Source organism: Pristiophorus japonicus, chromosome 7 (genome assembly GCF_044704955.1).
Source record: "Pristiophorus japonicus isolate sPriJap1 chromosome 7, sPriJap1.hap1, whole genome shotgun sequence".
Lineage (NCBI taxonomy): Eukaryota > Metazoa > Chordata > Chondrichthyes > Pristiophoridae > Pristiophorus > Pristiophorus japonicus.
In genome coordinates this window covers 81,246,444-81,271,168 of record NC_091983.1, presented here as the reverse complement: position 1 = coordinate 81,271,168, position 24,725 = coordinate 81,246,444, and the positions used below count along the sequence as shown (strand labels likewise).

The 24,725-nt window shown below is 45.1% G+C and overlaps 1 protein-coding gene across 1 annotated transcript in view; it reads right to left on the bottom strand.

Annotated features, from left to right (window-relative positions):
* The window catches only part of LOC139266798 (matrilin-3-like), a 47,988-nt gene that overhangs the window by 10,289 nt on the left and 12,974 nt on the right, over positions 1 to 24,725 (bottom strand). The window contains exons 3-8 of the mRNA XM_070884391.1: positions 19,196 to 19,318; positions 18,385 to 18,507; positions 16,612 to 16,734; positions 8,092 to 8,214; positions 3,577 to 3,699; positions 2,417 to 2,539 (exon numbers count right to left, since the gene is read on the bottom strand). Coding sequence (XP_070740492.1) covers positions 2,417 to 2,539; positions 3,577 to 3,699; positions 8,092 to 8,214; positions 16,612 to 16,734; positions 18,385 to 18,507; positions 19,196 to 19,318 — 738 coding nt within the window. The remainder of the gene's footprint in view (positions 1 to 2,416; positions 2,540 to 3,576; positions 3,700 to 8,091; positions 8,215 to 16,611; positions 16,735 to 18,384; positions 18,508 to 19,195; positions 19,319 to 24,725) is intronic.

Genomic DNA, 24,725 nt, shown 5'->3' with positions numbered 1-24,725 from the left:
CTGATAGCAGGGAGATTCCTCTGTAGTTGCCGCAGTCGGACTCGTCCCCATTTTTAAAGATGGTTATGATCACTGCAACTCTAAGATCTCTCGGCATGCTCTCCTCACTCCAGATGAGAGAGATGAGGTCATGTATTCGCGCCAGCAATGACTCTCCACTGTACTTCAGTGCCTCAGCAGGGATTCCATCCGCTCCCGTAGCCGTGTTGTTTTTTAGCTGTATTATGGCTTTTTCTACCTCGTGGAGTGTTGCGGTCTCACTCAGGTGGTGGCGGGTAGCATGCTGCGGAACGAAGTCGAGAATACTTGCATCAAAAGCAGTCTCGATTTGGAGATTTTCGAAGTGCTCCTTCCAGCGGGCCCTGGCTGCCTCGGTGACCTTGATGAGTGTTTTCCCGTTCTTGGCCAGCAGCAGGGTGGGGCCTCGGGTGTTTGGACCCAATAGCGACAGACCGGAACGCCGCACCTCCATAGTTGCCTGGGAACTTAGACATTTTGATATCAACATCGCCGCCCTAAGTGAGACCCGGCGGGCAGGGGAAGGCCAGTTCAAGGAACATGGTGGAGGTTACACCTTCTTCTGGAAAGGGAAACCAGAGGCAGAAATCCGCCTGAACGGAGTCGGCTTCGCCATCAAAAACAAGCTGGTCGACCGCCTCAAAGACTCCCCATGCAGGGCAACGAATGCCTCATGACGCTTCGACTCACCCTATCCCGGAATCAGTGCGCCACAGTCATCAGTGCATACGCCCCAGCACTTGATGCGACAGATGAGGCTAAAGAGGGTTTTTACTCCAACCTCGAAAAATCCCTGACCTGCGTCCTCCTCGGCGACTTCAACGCCAGGGTCGGCAAGGACACAGACCTCTGGGAAGGCGTGATTGGCAGAGAGGGGGGAGGGAAAGCCAACCCCAGCAGTACCCTACTCCTGACAAAATGTCTAGAGCATGAACTTGTCATCACCAACACCCTGTTCTGCCAGAGGGACAAATACAAGGCATCGTGGCAATACCCTCGCTCCAAACACTGGCACCTGCTTGACTATGTCATCATCCGAGCCAGGGATCGCAAGGATGTGCCATGACAAGAGCTGACGACTGCTGAACGGATCACCCGTGCCATGACAAGAGCTGACGACTGCTGAACGGATCACCGCCTAATTCAATCCATCATTGACATCAACGTAGCCGCAAAGCAAAGGGGGCAGCAGAAGCAGTGTTGCAAAAAAGTCAATGCCGGGGCACTTAAGGACCCAGCTAAGAGAGCCCTTTACAGTCTGCGCCTCACAGCTAATCTGCTGTGTCTTAATGACCCCGATAATCAGAATGCTCACAGCGCTTGATCTGCCCTGCAGGCCTCCATAACCAGTGCCTGCAAAGAGACACTCAATCATTCAACCCGGAAACACCAGGACTGGTTTGATGAGAATGATCAGGAGATTCAAGAGCTAATAGATTGCAAGCGCAGAGCATTTCTGAGCCTTAAACAACAACCCAACTCGGGAGCAGCAAAGCAGCATTACAGACTGCTCAAGGCTGAGGTCCAACAAAAAACCCGGGACCTAAAGAACAGGTGGTGGATGGAGAAAGCACAGGAGATACAGCAGCTGGCCGACAGCTATGATGTGCGAGGATTCTTCATCGCAGTCAAGGCCACCTACTTATTAGGTTAAAGGCGCTATATAAATGCAAGGTGCCATTTGGTCCAGATACAATGGGCCAAAATGCCTTATTCTGTGCCATAAATTTCTAGGATTTAGCCCATCTCACTCGCCCTCTTCTTTCGGTCCATGTAAAGGACACACTCAAACCATTTGTATCTTCCCTATTGGCACAACATTCACAAAACATCAAATATGCCATTCTGATGGCCCGAATGGCGGAATGGGATCGGTTTTATTTTCTTTATTGGTGTGAAAGCAAACTTAATGCTTTATACTTGATGACTTTTTCTACGTTGCAACATCAAATAACTTAGGGGAAGTATCAAAGAATACATTTCCTTTCTTCCTGTCCTGGCCAATATTTATCCCTCAATCAACATACCAAAAAAACAGATTAACTCGTCATTATCACATTGCTGTTTATGTGACTACACTCCAAAAGTACTTCATTGGCTGTAAAGTGCTTTGAGACGTCTGGTGGTCATGAAAGGCGCAATATAAATCTAAATCTTTCTTTCGGCAATCCATTCAACATATTCAGCAAATGGAACAATTAGCAGTTTCTACACTCAGTGCGAGAACAAAAAAGAGACAAAATCATCCCGACAGCTGTATAAGAGAGGAAGAATGTATGATGATTATTTTGCATATCATAAGGACAAAAGAAAATTTCAGGCTCAACCACTTGCAACCAACTATAACCTCACAGAACAATCCATTCCATCACAACACAGCAAGTGGTAAGTGGCTTACTTGAGCAGGTTTTCTGGTCCTCGTTCAATATAAAACCTGGACGGCACTTGCAGTAATGACCTGTTGTAGTGCTCACGCATATTTGCTCACAGTCATGGTTTCCAGTGGCACACATATCCACACCTGTAACATTTCATTAAATTGAATGTATCTTATACATAAAAATTGAGGAAGAAAAGCATTCTAAAATTTATTGCCGCATTTTAATGGTTGCATTAATCAAAATCTAAAGGTGAACATCCCTCACAAAGAATGTTTTATTAAAAATAGTTTATATGGGTAATGTGAGCAAAGCTGCAATTAGTGCCCTGAGAAGGTGGTGGTCGGCCTACTTAGAGATTATTTGTACAACTGAGTTACTCGCTAGGTCACATCAAAGGGCATTAAGAATTAACAATGTCAGGTTTGACTAGAGTTAAATGTAGCTCTCTACCTCTCCTCATTTAAAACTCTCTTTAAAACTCTACCTCAAGCTTTTGATCACCAATGCTAATTTATCCTTAAGTGGCTCGGTGTCAAATTCAGTTTGATAATGCTCCTGTGAAGTGCCTTGGCATGTATTACTATGTTAAAGGTGCTATATAAATGCAAGGTGCCATTCGGCCCAGACACGATGACCAAAAGGCCTCCATCTGTGCCATAAATTTATCTGATTGTAAATGACATTTAACCCATCTCACTCGTCCTCTTCTTTTGGGCCATGTAAAGGTCACACTCAAACCATTTTTATCTTCCTTATTGGTTCCACATCCATAAACCATCAAATACGCCATTCTGATGGTCTGAATGGCAGAGTGCGATCTGTTGTACCTTCTTTATTGGTGTGAAAGCAAACTTAATGCTTTATACTTCTTGACTTTTCCCTATGTTGCAACATCAAATAATTTACAGGAAGTATTTAAGAATACATTTCATTCTTTGACCAATCTAGTCAACATATTCAGCAAATGGAACAATTATCAGCATCTACACAGTGCAAGAACAAAAGAGACAAAATCATCCCAAGAGCTGTATAAGAGAGAACGAATGTATAATGATTACTTTCATATCATAAAGACAAAGGCAATTGTCAGGGTCAAACCACCTGCAACCAACTATAACCTCACAGAACAACCCATGTCCATCACAACACAGCAAACCTCCAGTGGTAAGTGGCTTACTTGAGCAGGTTTCCTGGTCCTCGTTCAATATAAAACCTGGACGGCACTTGCAGTAATGACCTGTTGTAGTGCTCACACATATTTGCTCACAGTCATGGTTTCCAGTGGCACACATATCCACACCTGTAACATTTCATTAAATTGAATGTGTCTTATACATAAAAATTGATGAAGAACAGCAACCATTGATGCATTTTAATGGTGGCAATAATCACAAACTAAATGTGAATATCCCCCACAAATAATGTTTTATTAAAAATAGTTTCTGTGGGTAATGTGCCCAAAGCTCCAATTAGTGCCTTGAGAAGGTGGTCGTGGGCCTCCATAGATATTATTTGTACAACTGAATTGCTCACTAGGCAACATCAGAGGGCATTAAAATCAACCATGTCATGTTTGACTAAAATTAAATGTAGCTTTCTACCTCTCCTCCTTTAAAATGCTCCTAAAACCTACCACTTACCATTCCTAAAAACTCCTTTTGTTGCTTGGTGTCAAATTCTATTTGATAAAGCTCCTGTGAAGTGCCTTGGGACATATTACTACGTTAATCATCATCATAGGCAGTCTGTCGGAATCGAGGAAGACTTGCTTCCACTCTTAGCATGAGTTCTTAGGTGGCTGTACAGTCCAATACGAGAACCATAGTCTCTGTCACAGGTGGGACAGACAGTGGCTGAAGGAAAGGGTGGGTGAGGAGTCTGGTTTGCCGACCGCTCTTCCCGCTGCCTGCGCTTGATTTCTGCATGCTCTCCGCGACGAGACTCAAGGAGCTCAGCGTTCTCCCGGATGTACTTCCTCCACTTAGGGCAGTGTTTGGCCAGGGACTCCCAGGTGTCAATGGGAATGTCACACTTTATCAGGGAGGCTTTGAGGGTGTCCTTGTAATGTTTCCACTGACCACCTTTGGCTCGTTTGCCGTGACGAGTTCCGATTAGAGTACTTGCTTTAGGAGTCTCGTGTCTGGCAGGCGAACTATGTGGCCTGCCCAGCGGAGCTGATCAAGTGTGGTCAGCGCTTCAATGCTGGGGATGTTGGCTTGGACGAGGACGCTAATGTTGGTGCATCTGTCCTCCCAGGGGATTTGTAAGATCTTGCGGAGACATCATTGGTGGTATTTCTCCAGCGACTTGAGGTGTCTACTGTCCATGGTTCATGTCTCTGAGCCATACAGGAGGGCGAGTATTACTACAGCCCTATAAACCATGAGCTTGGTGACAGTTTTGAGGGCCTGGTCTTCAAACACACTTTTCCTCAGGCGGCCGAAGGCTGCACTGGCGCACTGGAAGCGGTGTTGGATCTCGTCATCAATGCCTGCTCTTGTTGATAGGAGGCTCCCGAGATAAGGGAAGTGGTCCACGTTGTCCAGGGCTGCACCGTGGATCTTGATGACTGGTGGGACAGTGCTGTGCGGTGAGGACAGGCTGGTGGAGCACCTTTGTCTTACTGATGTTTAGCGTAAGGCCCATGCTTTGATATGCCTCAGTAAATGCGTCGATTATGTTCTGGAGTTCAGCCTCTATGTGTGCACAGACGCAAGCGTCGTCCGCATATTGTAGCTTGACAGCAGAGGTTGGGGTGGTCTTGGACCTGGCCTGGAGACGGCGAAGTTTGAACAGGTTCCCACTGGTTCTGTCGTTTAGTTCCACTCCAGCGGGGAGGTTGTCGACTGTGAGGTGGAGCATGGCAGCGAGGAAGATTGAGAAGAGGGTTGGGGCGATGACACAGCCCTGCTTGACCCCAGTCCAGGCATGAATTGGGTCTGTGATGGTCCGTTGGTAAGGATCACGGCCTGCATATCGTTGTGGAGCAGGTGGAGGATGGTGACGTACTTTTGGGGGCATCCAAAACGCAGGGGGATGCTCCATAGACCCCGCGGTTGACAGTGGCAAAGACATTTGTAAGGTCGAAGGCGGCCATGTATAAGGGCTGGCGCTGTTCCCTGCATTTTTACTTCAGCTGTCGCGCTGCAAAAATCATGTCCGTTGTGCCTCAGAGGGGACGAAATATGCACTGCGACTCCGGGGGGAGCTCCTCGGCCACAGGGAGAAGACGGTTGAGGAGGACTCTAGCGACGACTTTCCCAGTGGCTGATAGCAGGGAGATTCCTCTGTAGTTACCGCAGTCGGACTCGTCCTCATTTTTAAAGATGGTTACGATCACTGCAACTCTAAGATCTCTCGGCATGCTCTCCTCACTCCAGATGAGAGAGATGAGGTCATGTATTCGCGCCAGCAATGACTCTCCACTGTACTTCAGTGCCTCAGCAGGGATTCCATCCGCTCCCGTAGCCGTGTTGTTTTTTAGCTGTATTATGGCTTTTTCTACCTCGTGGAGTGTTGCGGTCTCACTCAGGTGGTGGCGGGTAGCATGCTGCGGAATGAAGTCGAGAATACTTGCATCAAAAGCAGTCTCGATTTGGAGATTTTCGAAGTGCTCCTTCCAGCGGGCCCTGGCTGCCTCGTTGACCTTGATGAGTGTTTTCCCGTTCTTGGCCAGCAGCAGGGTGGGGCCTTGGGTGTTTGGACCCAATAGCGACAGACCGGAATGCCGCACCTCCATAGTTGCCTGGGAACTTAGACATTTTGATATCAACATCGCCGCCCTAAGTGAGACCCGGCGGGCAGGGGAAGGCCAGTTCAAGGAACATGGTGGAGGTTACACCTTCTTCTGGAAAGGGAAACCAGAGGCAGAACACCGCCTCAATGGAGTCGGCTTCGCCATCAAAAACAAGCTGGTCGACCGCCTCAAAGACTCCCCATGCAGGGCAACGAATGCCTCATGACGCTTCGACTCACCCTATCCCGGAATCAGTGCGCCACAGTCATCAGTGCATACGCCCCAGCACTTGATGCGACAGATGAGGCTAAAGAGGGTTTTTACTCCAACCTCGAAAAATCCCTGACCTGCGTCCTCCTCGGCGACTTCAACGCCAGGGTCGGCAAGGACACAGACCTCTGGGAAGGCGTGATTGGCAGAGAGGGGGGAGGGAAAGCCAACCCCAGCAGTACCCTACTCCTGACAAAATGTCTAGAGCATGAACTTGTCATCACCAACACCCTGTTCTGCCAGAGGGACAAATACAAGGCATCGTGGCAATACCCTCGCTCCAAACACTGGCACCTGCTTGATTATGTCATCATCCGAGCCAGGGATCGCAAGGATGTGCCATGACAAGAGCTGACGACTGCTGAACGGATCACCCGTGCCATGACAAGAGCCGACGACTGCTGAACGGATCACCGCCTAATCCAATCCATCATTGACATCAACGTAGCCGCAAAGCAAAGGGGGCAGCAGAAGCAGTGTCGCAAAAAAGTCAATGCCGGGGCACTTAAGGACCCAGCTAAGAGAGCCCTTTACAGTCAGCGCCTCACAGCTAATCTGCTGTGCCTTAATGACCCCGATAATCAGAATGCTCACAGCGCTTGATCTGCCCTGCAGGCCTCCATAACCAGTGCCTGCAAAGAAACACTCAATCATTCAACCCGGAAACACCAGGACTGGTTTGATGAGAATGATCAGGAGATTCAAGAGCTAATAGATTGCAAGCGCAGAGCATTTCTAAGCCTTAAACAACAACCCAACTCGGGAGCAGCAAAGCAGCATTACAGACTGCTCAAGGCTGAGGTCCAACAAAAAACCCGGGACCTAAAGAACAGGTGGTGGATGGAGAAAGCACAGGAGATACAACAGCTGGCCGACAGCCATGATGTGCGAGGATTCTTCATCGCAGTCAAGGCCACCTACCTACTAGGTTAAAGGTGCTATATAAATGCAAGGTGCCATTTGGTCCAGATACAATGGACCAAAATGCCTTCTTCTGTGCCATAAATTTCTAGGATTTAGCCCATCTCACTCGCCCTCTTCTTTCGGTTCATGTAAAGGACACACTCAAACCATTTGTATCTTCGCTATTGGCACAACATTCACAAAACATCAAATATGCCATTCTGATGGCCCGAATGGCGGAATGGGATCGGTTTTATTTTCTTTATTGGTGTGAAAGCAAACTTAATGCTTTATACTTGTTGACTTTTTCTACGTTGCAACATCAAATAACTTAGGGGAAGTATCAAAGAATACATTTCCTTTCTTCCTGTCCTGGCCAATATTTATCTCTCAATCAACATAACAAAAAAACAGATTAACTCGTCATTATCACATTGCCGTTTATGTGACTACACTCCAAAAGTACTTCATTGGCTGTAAAGTGCTTTGAGACGTCTGGTGGTCATGAAAGGCGCTATATAAATCTAAGTCTTTCTTTCGGCAATCCATTCAACATATTCAACAAATGGAACAATTAGCAGTTTCTATACTCAGTGCGAGAACAAAAAAGAGACAAAATCATCCCGACAGCTGTATAAGAGAGGAAGAATGTATGATGATTATTTTGCATATCATAAAGACAAAAGCAAATTTCAGGCTCAACCACTTGCAACCAACTGTGAACCTCACAGAACAACCCATGTCCATCACAACACAGCAAACCCCCAGTGGTAAGTGGCTTACTTGAGCAGGTTTTCTGGTCCTCGTTCAATATAAAACCTGGACGGCACTTGCAGTAATGACCTGTTGTAGTGCTCATGCATATTTGCTCACAGTCATGGTTTCCAATGGCGCACATATCCACACCTGTAACATTTCATTAAATTGAATGTATCTCATCCATAAAAATTGAAGAAAAGCAACCTAAAATTCACTGCTGCATTTTAATGGTAGCAATAATCACAAACTAAATGTTAACATGCCCCATATATAGGGGCCAAATTGCCCCTTTCAATAAGGCCTGTAGCCGCCATGGGTCGGTATGGAATGGCCACCGAGACTCCGCGGAGAGGGCCGCCATTTTTTTAATTGCCCTTCCTCAGGTTTGGAGCGGTGTAGGGGACCGCTCCGCCCGTTTTCCCACCATGGCATGCACGCGCCGACCCTTACCGATCGGTGGCAACCCCTTCCCAAAATTGCCCTTTTCCAGGGAATGCCCCATGGGAGCGACGCCGCCACCGGTTGGTGCCACCGACAGCTTTTGCTATTGGTGACTTTTCTGTGGCTTGGCAGCATAGCCACCCTTAAAGAGGAAGTGGCACTGCCAGCAATGCCATGCTGTTTTATTTTGTCGGTCAACTGCCAGGTCAAGCCGACAATTATGGTCGCGGTTTCAGCCGGGCTGCCAGCATTTAGCCTGGTGCCTGACGTCCCTGGTGACCCAGTGTTTGCCACTAAAGTGGCTGCAGAGTTCACAGTGGCCCTCCTCTTTCACTGATGGGGAGGGACGTCATGAACGCGGCACTGATGACTTGCAGCATCAGTCATTCCGCCCCACACCCACTTCCGCCCCGCTAGTGACAGCCACTCTGAACCCCCCCCGACTTCCGACCCAATGTTGAAACCACTTCCGCCACACTCTGGAAAAAAACACCAACACCTGAATTTCTCCGGATTGTCCGCCCCATGTATTGGGCCTTAGAGATTATTTGTACACCTGAGTTGCTCACTGGGCCACGTCAGAGGGCATTAAGAATCAACCACGTAGTGTTTGACTAGAGTTAAATGTAGCTCTCTAACTCACTCTCCTCCTTTAAGATGCTCCTTAAAAACTACAGCTTTGACCAAGGTTTTGGTCACCATTCCTAATATTACCTTTTGTGGCTCTGTATCACATTCTGTATGATAACGCTCCTGTGAAGTGCCTTGGGACTTATAACTACATTAAAGGCGCCATATAAATGCAAGTTGTTGTTCAATATGGGTATTGTGCTGAATATGTGAACAGAGAAACATAGAAACATAGAAAATAGGTGCAGGAGTAGGCCATTCGGCCCTTCGAGCCTGCACCGCCATTCAACACGATCATGGCTGATCACCCACCCCAGCACCTCCCCCCTATGCCCCCTCCACACTCCCCGACCCCCCCCCAGCCGCAAGAACCACATCCAACACCCTCCCGAACACATCCAATGAACTGGCATCAACAAATCTCTGCGGCAGGGAACCCCACAGGCCAACAACTCCCCGAGTAAAGAAGTCTCTCCCAATCCCAGCCCCAAACAGCCCACCCCCCATCCCAAGAGCGACCCCCCCCCCCCACTCCGGCTCCGGACCCACCCAACACCGGGAACACTCCCCCCGCATCCAACCCACCCCGTCCCGTCAGAATCCTTCCCAAATGCCGAACACCCCCGGATGTCGAGCCCCCACCCCGGCCACCCCGGAGCCACGCCCCCGCGACGCCAACCACACCACATCCACCAACCGCCATCTGCACAGTCAACCCATCCACTCCACTCTGAACACTCCCCGCACCGAGGCACAGAGCCCCGAGGCCCGCCCCTCCAACACACTTCGCCCCCCCCAGACCTCCGCTGCAATGTGGCCCCTCCTGTCCCCCGCCCTGGGTTTCTCCGCCCCCCACCTCCACCACTCTCCCCTCCATCCCCCGCCCCCGTCTCCCCTCCACTTCCCTCTGCCTCCCCGCACAGGCTCCCATCTTGGGGACGGTAACCTTCTGGGGCAGGGAATTTTAGCCCCCAGCGTGGAAGTCCTGCTCCCGCCGCAGAATTGGCCTTACCACCCCCTCAATGGAAGCGGAGTGCAATTTCCCACACTCCACTTCCTTTGGGGGCAGTTATCGGGGCACGACTGGATGCTCCTGTGACAGTGTGAACTGGTGCTCACCACTCTCCCGTCCTGTGATAATTTGAACTTATGCTCTTCTAATGCTCTCCTAACTTCCTAATGTCGCCCAGAGATGTTTATTTCCATTTTGAAGTATTGTTTTCACTATTCCCTCCCATGCACTGAAGTGAAAAGAAGAGACTGAGAAGTTCTATTGAAGGAAAATATCCTAAATATGGAATTATGTACCTATGAGTGACTTATTAACATTTTTATGAATCAATTTAATTGCTTTTCAACATTAACAATGAAAGAAACAGCAAAAGTAAATACAAGAATAAATGCAAAAGGCTGCAGAGGTTAGTGAGAGTTGCCTGAATAACAAAATATCAAAAGAATGTGTTCTGAAAATTATGAACAGTCACCCCATTTTCAGGAATGTTGTATTGATTTATAAACTGAAGAAACTAGTTTTATTGCAACAGCAGTTCCAGTGTTTGCTACCATTCCCTGAATCTTGAATTTTCATATTCGGACTTGCATTAATTAAGAAAACATGGATTTGCTGACATTGTTAGCATTTGGCGAGGGTGTTAAGTGGAGTGGCCTGTAAAAGTTTGGACAGAACATAAGAATTAGGAACAGGAGTAGGCCATCTAGCCCCTCAAGCCTGCTCCGCCATTCAACAAGATCATGACAGAGAACACGTTAGCAAAATATAAGTTGCATAAAGAGAAATACAACAAAAAAATCTTTAACCATAGTGCTAGACTTTTGTGTATTATCAACTATATTATCAGAAGAAGGTAGAAATGAGATGAAATTGCATTTAACCCATCGCACTTATCCTCTTCTTTTGGTCCATGTAAAGAACACATTCAAACCATTTGTGTCTTCCCTATTGGCTCCACATTCACAAAACATCAAATAAGCCATTCTGATGGCCTGTATAGCAGAATGGGATCTATTTTTTTTATTGGTATGAAAGTAAACTTAATGCTTTATACTTTTTGACTTTTTCCTATGTTGCAACATCAAATAAATGACAGAAAGTATATCAGGGAGGAAAAGCAATGTGTGAGGAGGACACAAAAGATCTGCAAAAGGTCATAGACAAGCTAAGTGAGTGGACACAAATTTGGCAGATGGAGTATAATGTTGGAAAGTGTGAGGTCATGCACTTTGGCAGAAAAAAATCAAAGAGCAAGTTATTATTTAAATGGAGAAAGATTGCAAAGTGTCACAGTACAGCGGGACCTGGGGATACTGGTGCATGAAACACAAAAGGATAGTATGCAGGTTCAGCAAGTGATCAGCAAGGCCAATGGTATCTTGGCCTTTATTGCAAAGCAAGGAAGACTTCTACAGCTATATAGGTATTGGTGAAGCCACACCTGGAATACTGCGTGCAGTTTTGGTTTCCATATTTACGAAAGGATATACTTGCTTTGGAGGCAGTTCAGAGAAGGTTCACTAGGTTCAGTCCGGGGATGAGGGGGTTGACTTATAAGGAAAGGTTGAGTAGGTTGGGCCTCTACTCATTGGAATTCAGAAGAATGAGAGGTGATCTTATCGAAACATATAAAATTATGAGGGAGCTTGACATGGTGGATGCAGAGAGGATGCAGAAGACTAGAACTAGAGGGCATGATCTTAGAATAAGGGGCTGCCCATTTAAAACAGAGATGAGGAAAAATTTATTCTCTCAGAGGGTTGTAAATCTGTGGAATTCACTGCCTCAGAGAACTGTGGAAGCTGGGACATTGAATAAATTTAAGACAAAAATAGACAGTTTCTTAAAGGATAAGGGGATAAGGGGTTATGGGGAGCGGGCAGGGAAGTGGAGCTGAGTCCATGATCAGATCAGCCATGATATTGAATGGCGGAGAAGGCTCGAGGGGCCATATGGTCCACTCATGTTCCTATTTCTTATGTTCTTATATTCTTTGACATTGTTGCCAAATTATGTTAATCTAAGGGCTAAGTCATGGCAGGAGAGCTCGTACATGTGTCATGCTCCTCCTGTGCTATATGGGAACTCAGGGACGCTTCCAGTGTCCCTGACAACTACATGTGCGGGAAGTGTATTCTGCTGCAGCTCCTGACAGACCGCATTGCGGCACTGGAGCTGCGGATGGATTCACTCTGGAGTATCCGCGATGCTAAGTATGTCATGAATAGCACATTTAGTGAGTTGGTCACACCGCAGGTAAAGGATACACAGGCAGATAGGGAATGGGTGATCAACAGGAAGAGCAATGGAAGGAAGGTAGTGCAGGGGTCCCTTGCGGCCATGCCCCTGCAAAACAGATACACCGTTTTGGGGATGGCTCATCAGGGGAGGGCAGCAGCAGCCAAGTTCATGGCACCATGGGTGGCTCTGCTGTACAGGAGGGCAGGAAAAAGAGTGGGAGAGCTATAGTGGTAGGGGATTCTATTGTAAGGCGAATAGATAGGTGTTTCTATGGCTGCAATCGAGACTCCAGGATTGTATGTTGCCTCCCTGGTGCAATGGTCAAGGAAGTCTCGGAGCGGCTGCAGGACATTTTGGAGGGGGAGGGTGAACAGCCAGTTGTCGTGGTGCATATAGGTACCAACGATATAGGTAAAAAAACGGGATAAGGTCCTACAAACTGAATTTAGGGAGCTAGGAGTTAAATTAAAAAGAAGGACCTCAAAGGTAGTAATCTCAGGATTCCTACCAGTGCCACGTGCTAGTCAGAGTAAGAATGGCAGGATAGCTAAGATGAATACGTGGCTTCAGGAGTGGTGCAGAAGGGAGGGATTCAAATTCCTGGGACATTGGAACCGGTTCTGGGGGAGGTGGTACCAGTACAAACCGGACGGTCTGCACTTGGGCACGACCAGAACCAATGTCCTAGGCGGAGTATTTGCTAGTGCTGTTGGGGAGGGGTTAAACTGATATGGCAGGGGGATGGGAACCTATGCAGGGGGGCAGAAGCAAAAGATAGAAAAAAGTAAATTAAAAGTGGAGGGCAGAAAAACCCAAGACAAAAATCAAAAAGGGCCACATTACAGTAAAATTTGAAAGGGGCAAAGTGTGTTAAAAAGACAAACCTGAAGGCCTGTGCCTCAATGCGAGGAGTATTCGTAATAAGGTGGACGAATTAACTGCGCAGGCAGCAATTAACGAATATGATATAATTGGCATCACAGAGACATGGCTCCGGGGTGACCAAGGCTGGGAACTCAACATCCAAAAGTATTCAACATTCAGGAAGGATAGAGAGAAAGGAAAAGGAGGTGGGGTAGCGTTGATGTTTAAAGAGGAAATTAACGCAATAGTAAGGAAGGACATTAGCTTGGATGATATGGAATCTCTATGAGTGGAACTGCAGAATACCAAAGGGCAGAAAACGCTAGTGGGAGTTGTGTACAGAGTAACAAATAGTAGTAGTGAGGTTGGGGACAGCATTAAACAAGAAATTAGGGATGCGTGCAATAAAGGTACAGCAGTTATCATGGGCGACTTTAATCTACATATAGATTGGGCTAACCAAACTGGTAGCAATACGGTGGAGGAGGATTTCCTGGAGTGTATTAGGGATGGCTTTCTAGACCAATATGTCAAGGAACCAACTAGAGGGCTGGCCATCCTAGACTGGGTGATGCGTAATGAGAAAGGACTAATTAGCAATCTTGTTGTGCGAGGTCCCTTGGGGAAGAGCGACCATAATATGGTAGAATTCTTTATTAAGATGGGGAGTGATACAGTTAATTCAGAGACTAGGGTCCTGAACTTAAGGAAAGGTAACTTCGATGGTATGAGACGTAAATTGGCTAGAATAGACTGGTGAATGATACTTGAAGGGTTGACAGTGGATAGGCAATGGCAAACATTTAAAGATCACATGCATGCACTTCAACAATTGTACATCCCTGTCTGGAATAAAAATAAAATGGGGAAGGTGGCTCAACCGTGGCTAATAAGGGAAATTAAGGACAGTGTTAAATCCAAGGAAGAGGCATATAAATTGGCCAGAAAAAGCAGCAAACCTGAGGACTGGGAGAAAATTAGAATTCAGCAGAGGAGGACAACGAGTTTAATTAGGAGGGCTAAAATAGAGTATGGGAGAAAGCTTGCTGGGAACATAAAAACTGACTGCAAAAGCTTCTATAGATATGTGAAGAGAAAAAGATTAGTGAAGACAAACGTAGGTCTCTTGCAGTCAGATTCAGGTGAATTTATAATGGGGAACAAAGAATTGGCAGACCAATTGAACAAATACTTTGGTTCTGTCTTCATGAAGGAAGACACAAATAATCTTCCGGAAATACTAGGGGACCGAGGGTCTAGAGAGAAGGAGGAACTGAAGGAAATCCTTATTAGGCTGGAAATTGTGTTAGGGAAATTGATGGGATTGAAGGCCGATAAATCCCCGGGGCCTGATAGTCTGCATCCCAGAGTACTTAAGGAAGTGGTCCTAGAAATAGTGGATGCATTGGTGATTATTTTCCAACAGTCCATCGACTCTGGATCAGTTCCTATGGACTGGAGGGTAGCTAATGGAACACCACTTTTTAAAAAGGGAGGGAGAGAGAAAACAGGTAATGATAGAATGGTTAGCCTGACATCAGTAGTGGGGAAAATGTTGGAATCAATTATTAAAGATGAAATAGCAGTGCATTTGGAAAACAGTGACAGGATCGGTCCAAGTTAGCATGGATTTATGAAAATCATGTTTGACAAATTTTCTAGAATTTTTTGAGGATGTAACTAGTAGAGTAGACAAGGGAGAACCATTGGCTGTGGTATATTTGGACTTTCAAAAGGCTTTTGACAAGGTCCCACACAAAAGATTGGTGTGCAAAATTAAAGCACATGGAATTGGGGGTAATTTATTGACATGGATAGAGAACTGGTTGGCAGACAGGAAGCAGAGAGTCGGGATAAACGGGTCCTTTTCAGAATGGCAGAATAGTGGGGTGCCGCAGGGCTCAGTGCGGGACACCAGCTATTTACAATATACATCAATGATTTAGATGAAGGAATTGAGTGTAATATCTCCAAGTTTGTAGATGACACTAAGCTGGGTGGCGGTGTGAGCTGTGAGGAAGACGCTAAGAGGATACAGGTTAGGTGAGTGGGCAAATGCATGGCAGATGCAGTATAATGTGGATAAATGTGAGGTTATCCACTTTGGTGGCAAAAACACAAAGGCAGTATATTATCTGAATGGCTGCAGATTAGGAAAAGGGGAGGTGCAACAAGACCTGGGTGTCATGGTAAATCAGTCATTGAAAGTTGGCATGCAGGTGCAGCAGGTGGTGAAGTAGGCAAATGGTCTGTTGGCCTGCATAGCTAGGGGATTTGAGTATAGGAGCACAGAGGTCTTACTGCTGTTGTACAGGGCCTTGGTGAGGCCTCACCTGGAATATTGTGTTCAGTTTTGGTCTCCTAATCTGAGGAAGGACGTTCTTGCTATTGAGGGAGTGCAGCGAAGGTTCACCAGACTGATTCCCAGGATGGCTGGACTGACATATGAGGAGAGACTGGATCGATTGGGCCTGTATTCACTGGAGCTTAGAAGAATGAGAGGGGATTTCATAGAAACATATAAAATTCTGACGGGACTGGACAGGTTAGATGCAGGAAGAATGTTCCCGATGTTGGGGAAGTCCAGAACCAGGGGACACCGTCTAAGGATAAGGGGTAAGCCATTTAGGACTGAGATGAGGAGAAACTTCTTCACTCAGAGAGTTGTTAACCTGTGGAATTCTCTACTGCAGAGAGTTGTTGATGCCAGTTCATTGGATATATTCAAGAGGGAGTTAGATATGGCCCTTACGAGTAAATGGATCAAAGGGTATGGAGAGAAAGCAGGAAAGGGTTACTGAGGTGAATAATCAGCCATGGTGGTGCAGGCTCGAAGTGCCGAATGACCTACTCCTGCACCTCTTTTCTATATTTCTATGTTTCTTATGTAAGAATACATTTCCCTTCTTCCTGTCCTGGCCAATATTTATCCTTCAACCAACATAACAAAAAAACAGATTATTTTGTCTTTATCACATTGCTGCTTGTGGGAGCTTGCTTGTGCGCAAAATTAGCTGCCACATTACAATAGTGACTACATTCCAAAAGTACTTCATTGGCTAAAAGCACTTTGAGGTGACCGGTGGTCATGAAAGGCGCTATATAAATCCAAGTCTTTCTTTCGGCAATCCATTCAACATATTAGGAAAATGGAACAATTATCAGTATCTACACTCAGTGCGAGAACAAAAAAAGAGACAAAATCATTCCAAGAGAGAAAGTATGTATGATGATTATTTTGCATATCATGAAGACAAAGGCAATTTTCAGGCTCAACCACCTGCAACCAACTATGACCTCGCAGCACAACCCATGTCCATCACAACACAGCAAACCCCCAGTGGTAAGTGGCTTACTTGAGCAGGTTTTCTGGTCCTCGTTCAATATAAAACCTGGACGGCACTTGCAGTAATGACCTGTTGTACTGTTCACGCATATTTGCTCACAGTCATGGTTTCCAATGGCACACATATCCACACCTGTAACATTTCATTAAATTGTATCTTGTCTATAAAAATTGATGACAAAAAGCAACCAAAAATGAATTACTGTATTTTAATGGTAGCAATAATCCCAAACTAAATGTTAACAACCCCATATAATGTTTTATTAAAAATAGTTTACGTAGTTAATGTGACCAAAGCTGCAATTAATGCCCTGAGAAGGTGGTGGTGGGCCTTCTTAAAGATTATTTGTACACCTGAGTTGCTCAGTGGGCTATATTAGAGGGCATTAAGAATCAACCACGTAGTGTTTGACTAGAGTTAATGTAGCTCTCTACCTCGATCTCCTTCTTTAAGACGCTCCTTAAAACCTACATCTTTGACCAAGGTTTTGGTCACCATTCCTAATATTACCTTTTGTGGCTCTGTGTCAAATTCTGTTTGATAACGCTTCTGTGAAGCACCTTGTGACGTATTACTACATTAAAGGCGCTATATAAATGCAAGTTGTTGTTGAACATGGATATTGTGCGGAATATGTGAACTTCCTAATGTCTCCCAGAAATGTTTATTTCCGATTTGAAGTATTGTTTTCACTATTCCTCCCATGCACTGAAGTGAAATGAGGAGACTTTTACTGAGAAGTTCTATTGAAGGAAAATATCCTAAATATGGAATTACGTACCTATGAGTGACTTATTAACATTTTTGTGAATCTATTTAATTGCTTTTCAACATTAACAATGAGAGGAACAGCAAAAGTAAGTACAAGAATAAATGTGAAAGGCTGCAGGGGTGAGTGAGTGTTGCCTGAATAACAAAATATCAAAAAGAATGTGTTCTGAAAATTATGAACAGTCATTCACATTTTCAGGTATGTTATATTGATTTATAATCTGAAGAAACTAGTTTTATTAGAAATCGCAATGGCAGTTCCAGTATTTGCCACCATTCCCTGAAGCTTGAATTTCCATATTAGGACTGATGCATTAATTTAGAAAACATGGATTTGCTGACTTTGTTAGCATTTGGCGAGGGTGTTAAGTGGAGTGGCCTGTAAAAGTGTGGATAGAGAACACGTTAGCAAAATAAAAGTTGCATAAAGAGAAATACAACAAAAAAATCTTTAACCATAGTGCCAGACTTTTGTGTATTATCAACTATATTATCACAGGAGGTAAAAATGAGATGAAATTACATTTAGCCCATCTCACTCACCCCTTTGTTCGGTCCATGTAAAGGACACACTGAAACCATTTTTCTCTTGCCTACTGTCTCCGCATCCATAAAATATCAAATATGCCATTATGTTGGCCTGAATGGGAGAATGGGATCTGTTGTATGTTCTGTAATAGTGTTAATGCAAACTTAATGCTTTATACTTCTTGAGTTTTTCCTATGTTGCAACATCAAATAACTTACAGGAAGCATCTAAAAATACAGCTTCCTGCTTTGGGCAATCCATTCAACCTATCAGCAGATGGACTAATTATCAGTATCTACACTCACAGTACGAGAACAAAAAGCAGACAAAATCATCCCAAGAGCTGCATAAAAGAGAAAGAACGTATGATGATTATTTTTCATATCATAAAGACAAAGGCAATTCTCAAACCACCTGCAACCAAATACAGAACAACCCATGTCCATCACAACACAGCAAACCCTCAGTGGTAAGTGGCTTACTTGAGCAGGTTTTCTGGTCCTCGTTCAATATAAAACCTGGACGGCACTTGCAATAATGACCTGTTGTACTGTTCACGCATATTTGCTCACAGTCATGGTTTCCAATGGCGCACATATCCACACCTGTAACATTTCATTAAACTGAATGTGTCTTATCCATAAAAATTGGTGAAGAAAAACAATCTAAAATTCATTGCTGCATTTTAATTGTGGCAATAATCACAAGCAAAATGTGAACATCGTCCACAAAGAATGTTTTATTAAATATATTTTATATGGGTAATGTGAGCAAAATTGCAATTAGTGCTCTGAGAAGGTGGTGGTCGGCCTACTTAGAGATTATTTGTACAACTGAGTTGCTCACTAGGCCACATCAGAGGGCATTAAGAATTAACAATGTAATTTTTGACTAGAGTTTTGAAGTATTATTTTTGCTATTTCCTCCCATACACTGAAGTGAAATGAGAGACTTTCATTGAGATGTTCCATTGAAGGAAAATACCTTTCATGTGGACTTACATAACTATGAGTGATTTATTAACATTTTTATGAATTAATTTAATTGCTTTTTAACATTAACAATGAGAGGAACAGCAAGAATCAATACAAAAAAATGCGAAAGGCTGCAGAGTATAGTGAGAGTTGCCTCGATAACAAAATAATAAAGAGAGAAAGAATTGATGATGATTATTTTTCATATCATAAGGACAAAGGCAACGTTCAGACTCATACCACCTGCAACCAACTATGACCTTGCAGAACAACTCATGTCCATCATGACATGACAAACCCATAGTGGTAAGTGATTTACGTGAGCAGGTTTTCTTATCCTCGTTCAATGCAAAACCTGGACGGCACTTGCAGTAAAAGGCTGTTGTTGTGCTAACGCATATTTGTTCACAGTCATGGTTTCCAATGGCACACATATCCACACCTGAAACAAATATTTTTTTTTTATGCTTTTACACCAACATTAGATGGAAATAAAAAAAGTATTAAGAACACAAATGGTACATCTTAATTTCTTATTTCTGTATCAACAATAAAAGTAGCCTATAAAAACATTTTTTACTCTCCGTTGTTAAGTGACCCACCCATTCTAATGAGTCTTAACCATATGTAGTAAATATTTTAACCCTGGCAGTTTGATACAATTCATTAATCTATCACTGCGTATTTGAACTTTATAAGTATAAATAAATAATCTGTTGAAAAAGAAACAATAAAGTGTTCTCACCACATTTTCCTTGCTTGGGCAATCCATTCAACACATTTTTGGTAAAAGGCTTTTCATGTTTTTACAGATACTTAGTAGGCACAACAAAAGACAAAAATGTGATGCTATTGTGGGAAATGAGAGATTTCATTTATTTATTTGCTCTCCATTCAATCTTGACAAGATTATTCAGAGGTTACATTTTAATGATCTATAATTAGATGATCTTTATGCTTTCTCCTTTTTGTTGTCTTTGAAAAGTATTTTCTAAATTATCATTATAACTTTCATTGATACATGTGAAGACTATAGATATTAATTAGAATGTGATCATGTTCGTATGCATGTTTATTCACAAGGTATGGCAATAATACATTTATTTACCCTGTGCTTACCAGTTAACAGTAATAAATTGCACAGTAATTATTCATCGTTTAACTTTCAGCAAGCAATTCTGAATTGGTATATCGGCTGTCAGACATTAAGTAATCACAGAATAGAATGATATAGCACAGAAGGAGGCCATTCAGTCCATCGTGACTATACCGGCTCTTTAAAAGAGCTATCCAATTAGTCCCACTACCCTGCTCTTTTCCCATAGCCCTGTAAATGTTTCCATTTCAAGTGTTTATCCAATTGCCTTTTGAAAGTTACAATTGAATGTTCTCCAACTATCCTTTCAGGCCATGCATTCCAGATCATAACAACTCGATATGTAAATAAAAATTCTCCTCGTCTCTCCTCTGGTTCTTTTGACAATTATCTTAAATTTGTGTCCTTTGGTTACTGACCCTCCTGTCAGTGGAAACAGTTTTTCATTATTTACTCTGTCAAAACTGTTCATAATTTTGAACACTTCTATTAAGTCTCCCCTTAACCTTCTCTGCTCTGAGGAGAACAATCCTAGCTTTACTAATCTCTCCACTTAACTGAAGTCCCTAATTCATCATAGGCGGTCCCTCGAAACGAGGATGACTTGCTTCTACGCCAAAAAAGGATGAGTTCACAGGTGTTTCGAATGAAGAACCTGAACTACATCCTCAAGGATGGAAGATGCCTGTGCGTGGATTTTTTTAACATCTGGTGGCCGTTGCACACCAGCCACCACACGGGCTTGACAGAGCTAGGTCTTGGTCCAGTGGCAAGGATTCCCAAGACGACTGGAGACCAGCTCTGCTGCATAGACCTAATGCGCACAAATATCGCAGTGTGGGCTGGCCCATGCTGCCCCTGAGCCCCTGGCCCCAAACTCACGCCTTCCCTGGGCCCCGAGCACATCCCTTCACAGTCGCTCGTCACTCCTTCGCCCCAACCTCGCCGCTCCTACTGTATCTGCCCACGCTCCAATCACCGACCTGGACCTTGATGACGTCACTCTTCGCTGTCGTCACAGCTCACACTGCTTCCTAAAGCAGTATGCCTCCACGCTGCTCCGAGCTCCATTTATGGCCCCGACCTGCCACTGGTGTTCTCACGCAGGTCGGGGCCTCCATGCTGCTCCCAGGCACCGCACCTCCACTCCTTTTATGGCCCTGACCTGCCGCCGCTGGTTAGCATGCATTCAACTGCTGCCAATTATTATAATAGATAATGTGCAAGCTTTACTTCATGGTAATAATAGTGTTACCTTCATTATTCATTGGCTGCCCACCTGTCTGGGTTACGTGGGGGAGGAGGGGTGGTGGGTGGAGAGTGTGGGAGCAGGAAATCGTGCTTTACTGATGCCAGTTAAAGGCAGTCAGCACCTCTTAAAGGAGAGGTGCATTCTGGCTGCAGACAACAGGGAACATTTGTAAGGAGAGAAATGGTTGCAAGGCCTGCTGATTGGACGCCCAGATTCTCTGATGCCACTTTGGTGGCCCTGGTCCAGGCAGAGGAGAGTACGAGGAAGAACCTGCTCATCCATCCTATCATCAGGAGGGAGCAGAAAGCCTTCCACCAACTGAGCAGGATAATGCCAGGAGTTTAGCTTCCAGGACGTGTTTGCAAAGCAGGTCAAAGTTAAATGATCTCATCGGAGTTGTCAAGAATCTTACCTCTCACCTCAGTTACTCTCTACTCACACCTCCACCACTTGCAGTTTCACTGCTCTCAATACTGCCCGTCACCGCTTCCTTTCACTGTCCTACAATCACTGCACCACACTTCACTGCACCTCCTTCTCCTCCTACTCACACACTCTGCACCTCCTACTCTCACCACTCTTGCAACCCTCACTTCCTCATAGGAGAAGATATCATGCAGGGTTCCTGCACACTTTATCGTCTTTTTACTTCTACCTCACCCTACACTCTCTACATGACAAACTGCAGCTGCTTTCAGCAGCCACCCATTCTCTCTACTCTCCCTCATAATAAAAACCCAAGCCTTGACCCTTTCTTTCTTTTTAGGTCCTGAAAATGTTGATGCCCCTTGTGCACTTCAGAAAGAGGAGTCCAGCATTCTTAACTATGCAGCATCACTAGTTCTGACCCTCACAAATACCAGCTCAGGGATTGGTATGCTTTAGAGGATAGGATAAAGGAGGGGGCTTCACATGGTGAATCACAAGAGTGCAGGATCTAGGGCAGGGGGATAGGACGCCAAAGGTGGAAGCTTGCTGGAGGGCAAGATTGCATACTAGCTCTGCTGCAGTGGACTCAGATGCTGACTTTGAGGGCCCAGGCTACCGAAGAATGGTTTGGGCATACAACAGAAAATGCTAGGGGTACTGGGAAGCCTGTCAGCGAGCAGGCGTGCAATGGCTCAGAGCATGGAGGAGTCCAGCTCCAACTTGTGTCGGGGCTTCCTGCATAGAATGGAGACAATTCTGTCTGACGTGGAGTGAGTGATCAGCTAAATTGGCTGTCACCTTGGCTCTGGAGGACAGTGTTGGCAGGGGCTTTCACAACATTGTGACTCCATGGGAAAGCCACCTGCGGTCATCTCTCAGGATGACAGCGTGCTTGTCCCCGCCATCCACTCCACCACTGCGACACAACCAGCTGGGCCAGAGTGCCCAGCCCATGCCAAACGCCTGCAGTCCAAAACCGAGCCCTCAAGGTCCAGAGCTGCTCGATAGCACCCACCACGGCCATCTGAAGTGTCCTCAATGCATGCTCAGCAGCCTTCTACCTCGCAACATAGCCAGTGGGGAACACTTTATAGAAGAACTAACATAGGTAAATGAGCATACAAGACAGGCACTAAGGGGGTGCACAAAGGTAATTTTTAACTATTCTTGCTAAATTGTATACATTGATAGAACTGAGTTGCTGGTTTACATTTTTTATTCAGGATTTTGTTTTGGTGTCAATATTTGTAGTTAATTAATGGCAAGACCCATAATGCTGGACTGAAGGAAGGAAATTGGATGCTGGTAGTAAGGTCAGTGGTGATGGGGTAGGAAGGGGATGGGAGGGATGGTTCATGTAAAGCTGTCTTGGATGAGCTGTTCTCTAAGGGCTCTGCAGCTAGGGGCACTAGTGATCGATGCCACTCATGCTCCTCCTCTTCTTGCATTTCTTGCTGCCTAGATGCTGGTAAGGGTTGGTCCTTCATTATCACAAAGTTATGCAGCATGCAGCACATGACCACAAATCTGGAAAAGCTCCTTTTGAGCAGCCTAGGCAGCGGAAGCGTTGCTTGAGCACACTGATAGTCAGCTTGCTGAGGTTTCTGGTGGTGATTTGGTTCTCGTTGTATGCTTGTTCTACAGCTGTGCCTGGGCTCCTGACAGGAGTCATGAGCCATGTTTAAAGGGATACAAAAGCAAAATACAGCAGATGCTGGAAATCTGAAATAAAAACAGAAAGTGCTGGAAATGCTAAGCAGGTCAGGCAGCATCTGTGGAGAGTTCAGAAACATTGACTCTGTTTCTCTCGCCACAGATGCTGCCTGACCTAGTGAGTATTTCATAAGAACATAAGAAATAGGAACAGGATTAGGCCATACGGCCCCTCGAGCTTGCTCCACCATTCAATAAGATCATGGCTGATCTGATCATGGACTCAGCTCCATTTCCCCGTCCGCTCCCCATAACCCCTTATCCCCTTATCATTTAAGAAACTGTCTATTTCTGTCTTAAATTTATTCTGTGTCCCAGCTTCCACAGCTCTCTTAGACAGCGAATTCCACAGATTTACAACCCTCTGAGAGAAGAAATTTCTCCTCATCTCTGTTTTAAATGGGTGGCCCCATATTCTAATTCTAGTTCTAGTCCCCCCCCCATCAGTGGAAACATCCTCTCCTGAAGCCACCTTGTCAAGCCCCCTCATAATCTTATAAGTTTCGATAAGATCACCTCTCATTCTTCTGAATTCCAATGAGTAGAGACCCAACTAACTCAACCTTTCCTCATGTCAACCCCCTCATCCCCGGAATCAACCTAGTGAACCTTCTCTGAACTGCCTCCAAAGCAAGTATATCCTTTCGTAAATATGGAAACCAAAACTGCACGCAGTATTCCAGGTGTGGCCTCATCAATACCTTATATAGCTGTAGTAAGACTTCCATGCTTTTATACTCCATTCCCTTTGCAATAAAGGGCAAGATACCATTGGCCTTCCTGATCACTTGCTGTGCCTGCATACTAACCTTTTGTGTTTCATGCACAAGTACCCCCAGGTCCCGCTGTACTGCGGCACTTTGTAATCTTTCTCCATTTAAATAATAACTTGCTCTTTGATTTTTTTTCTGTATTTCCTGTATTTTCTGTTTTTAAAGAGGATACCACTTGTTGCCCAATAGCCAGCCTGTGGCGTTACAGCCTGGTTAGACTAAAGGCAGCACAGGTGATGCAGAATTAATGGAGTATGACTGCGGCCAGGAAACCAGGCACAGACCAGCATGATGTACTGCTTGTGGTCACAAACCAGCTGGACTTTTAGGGAGTGTAATCCTCTGCCATTCAGAATGATACCAGGATGGTGATGGAGAGCATGCAAGGCAATGTGGATGAAATGTGTGGCAGCTTAGATCCTGGGGAAGCCTGCAATGCAGCCGGCCGGCTTATGAAGCAGCAACTAAATCATATGGTGTGACGAGCCTTTAATTGGGGTCTTGAAGGGTCATTCCTTAGGATTGTCATCTTTGGTTGGACATATTCCTGGAGGTGCCATCACATGACCTGCCTCCAACCGGCCCA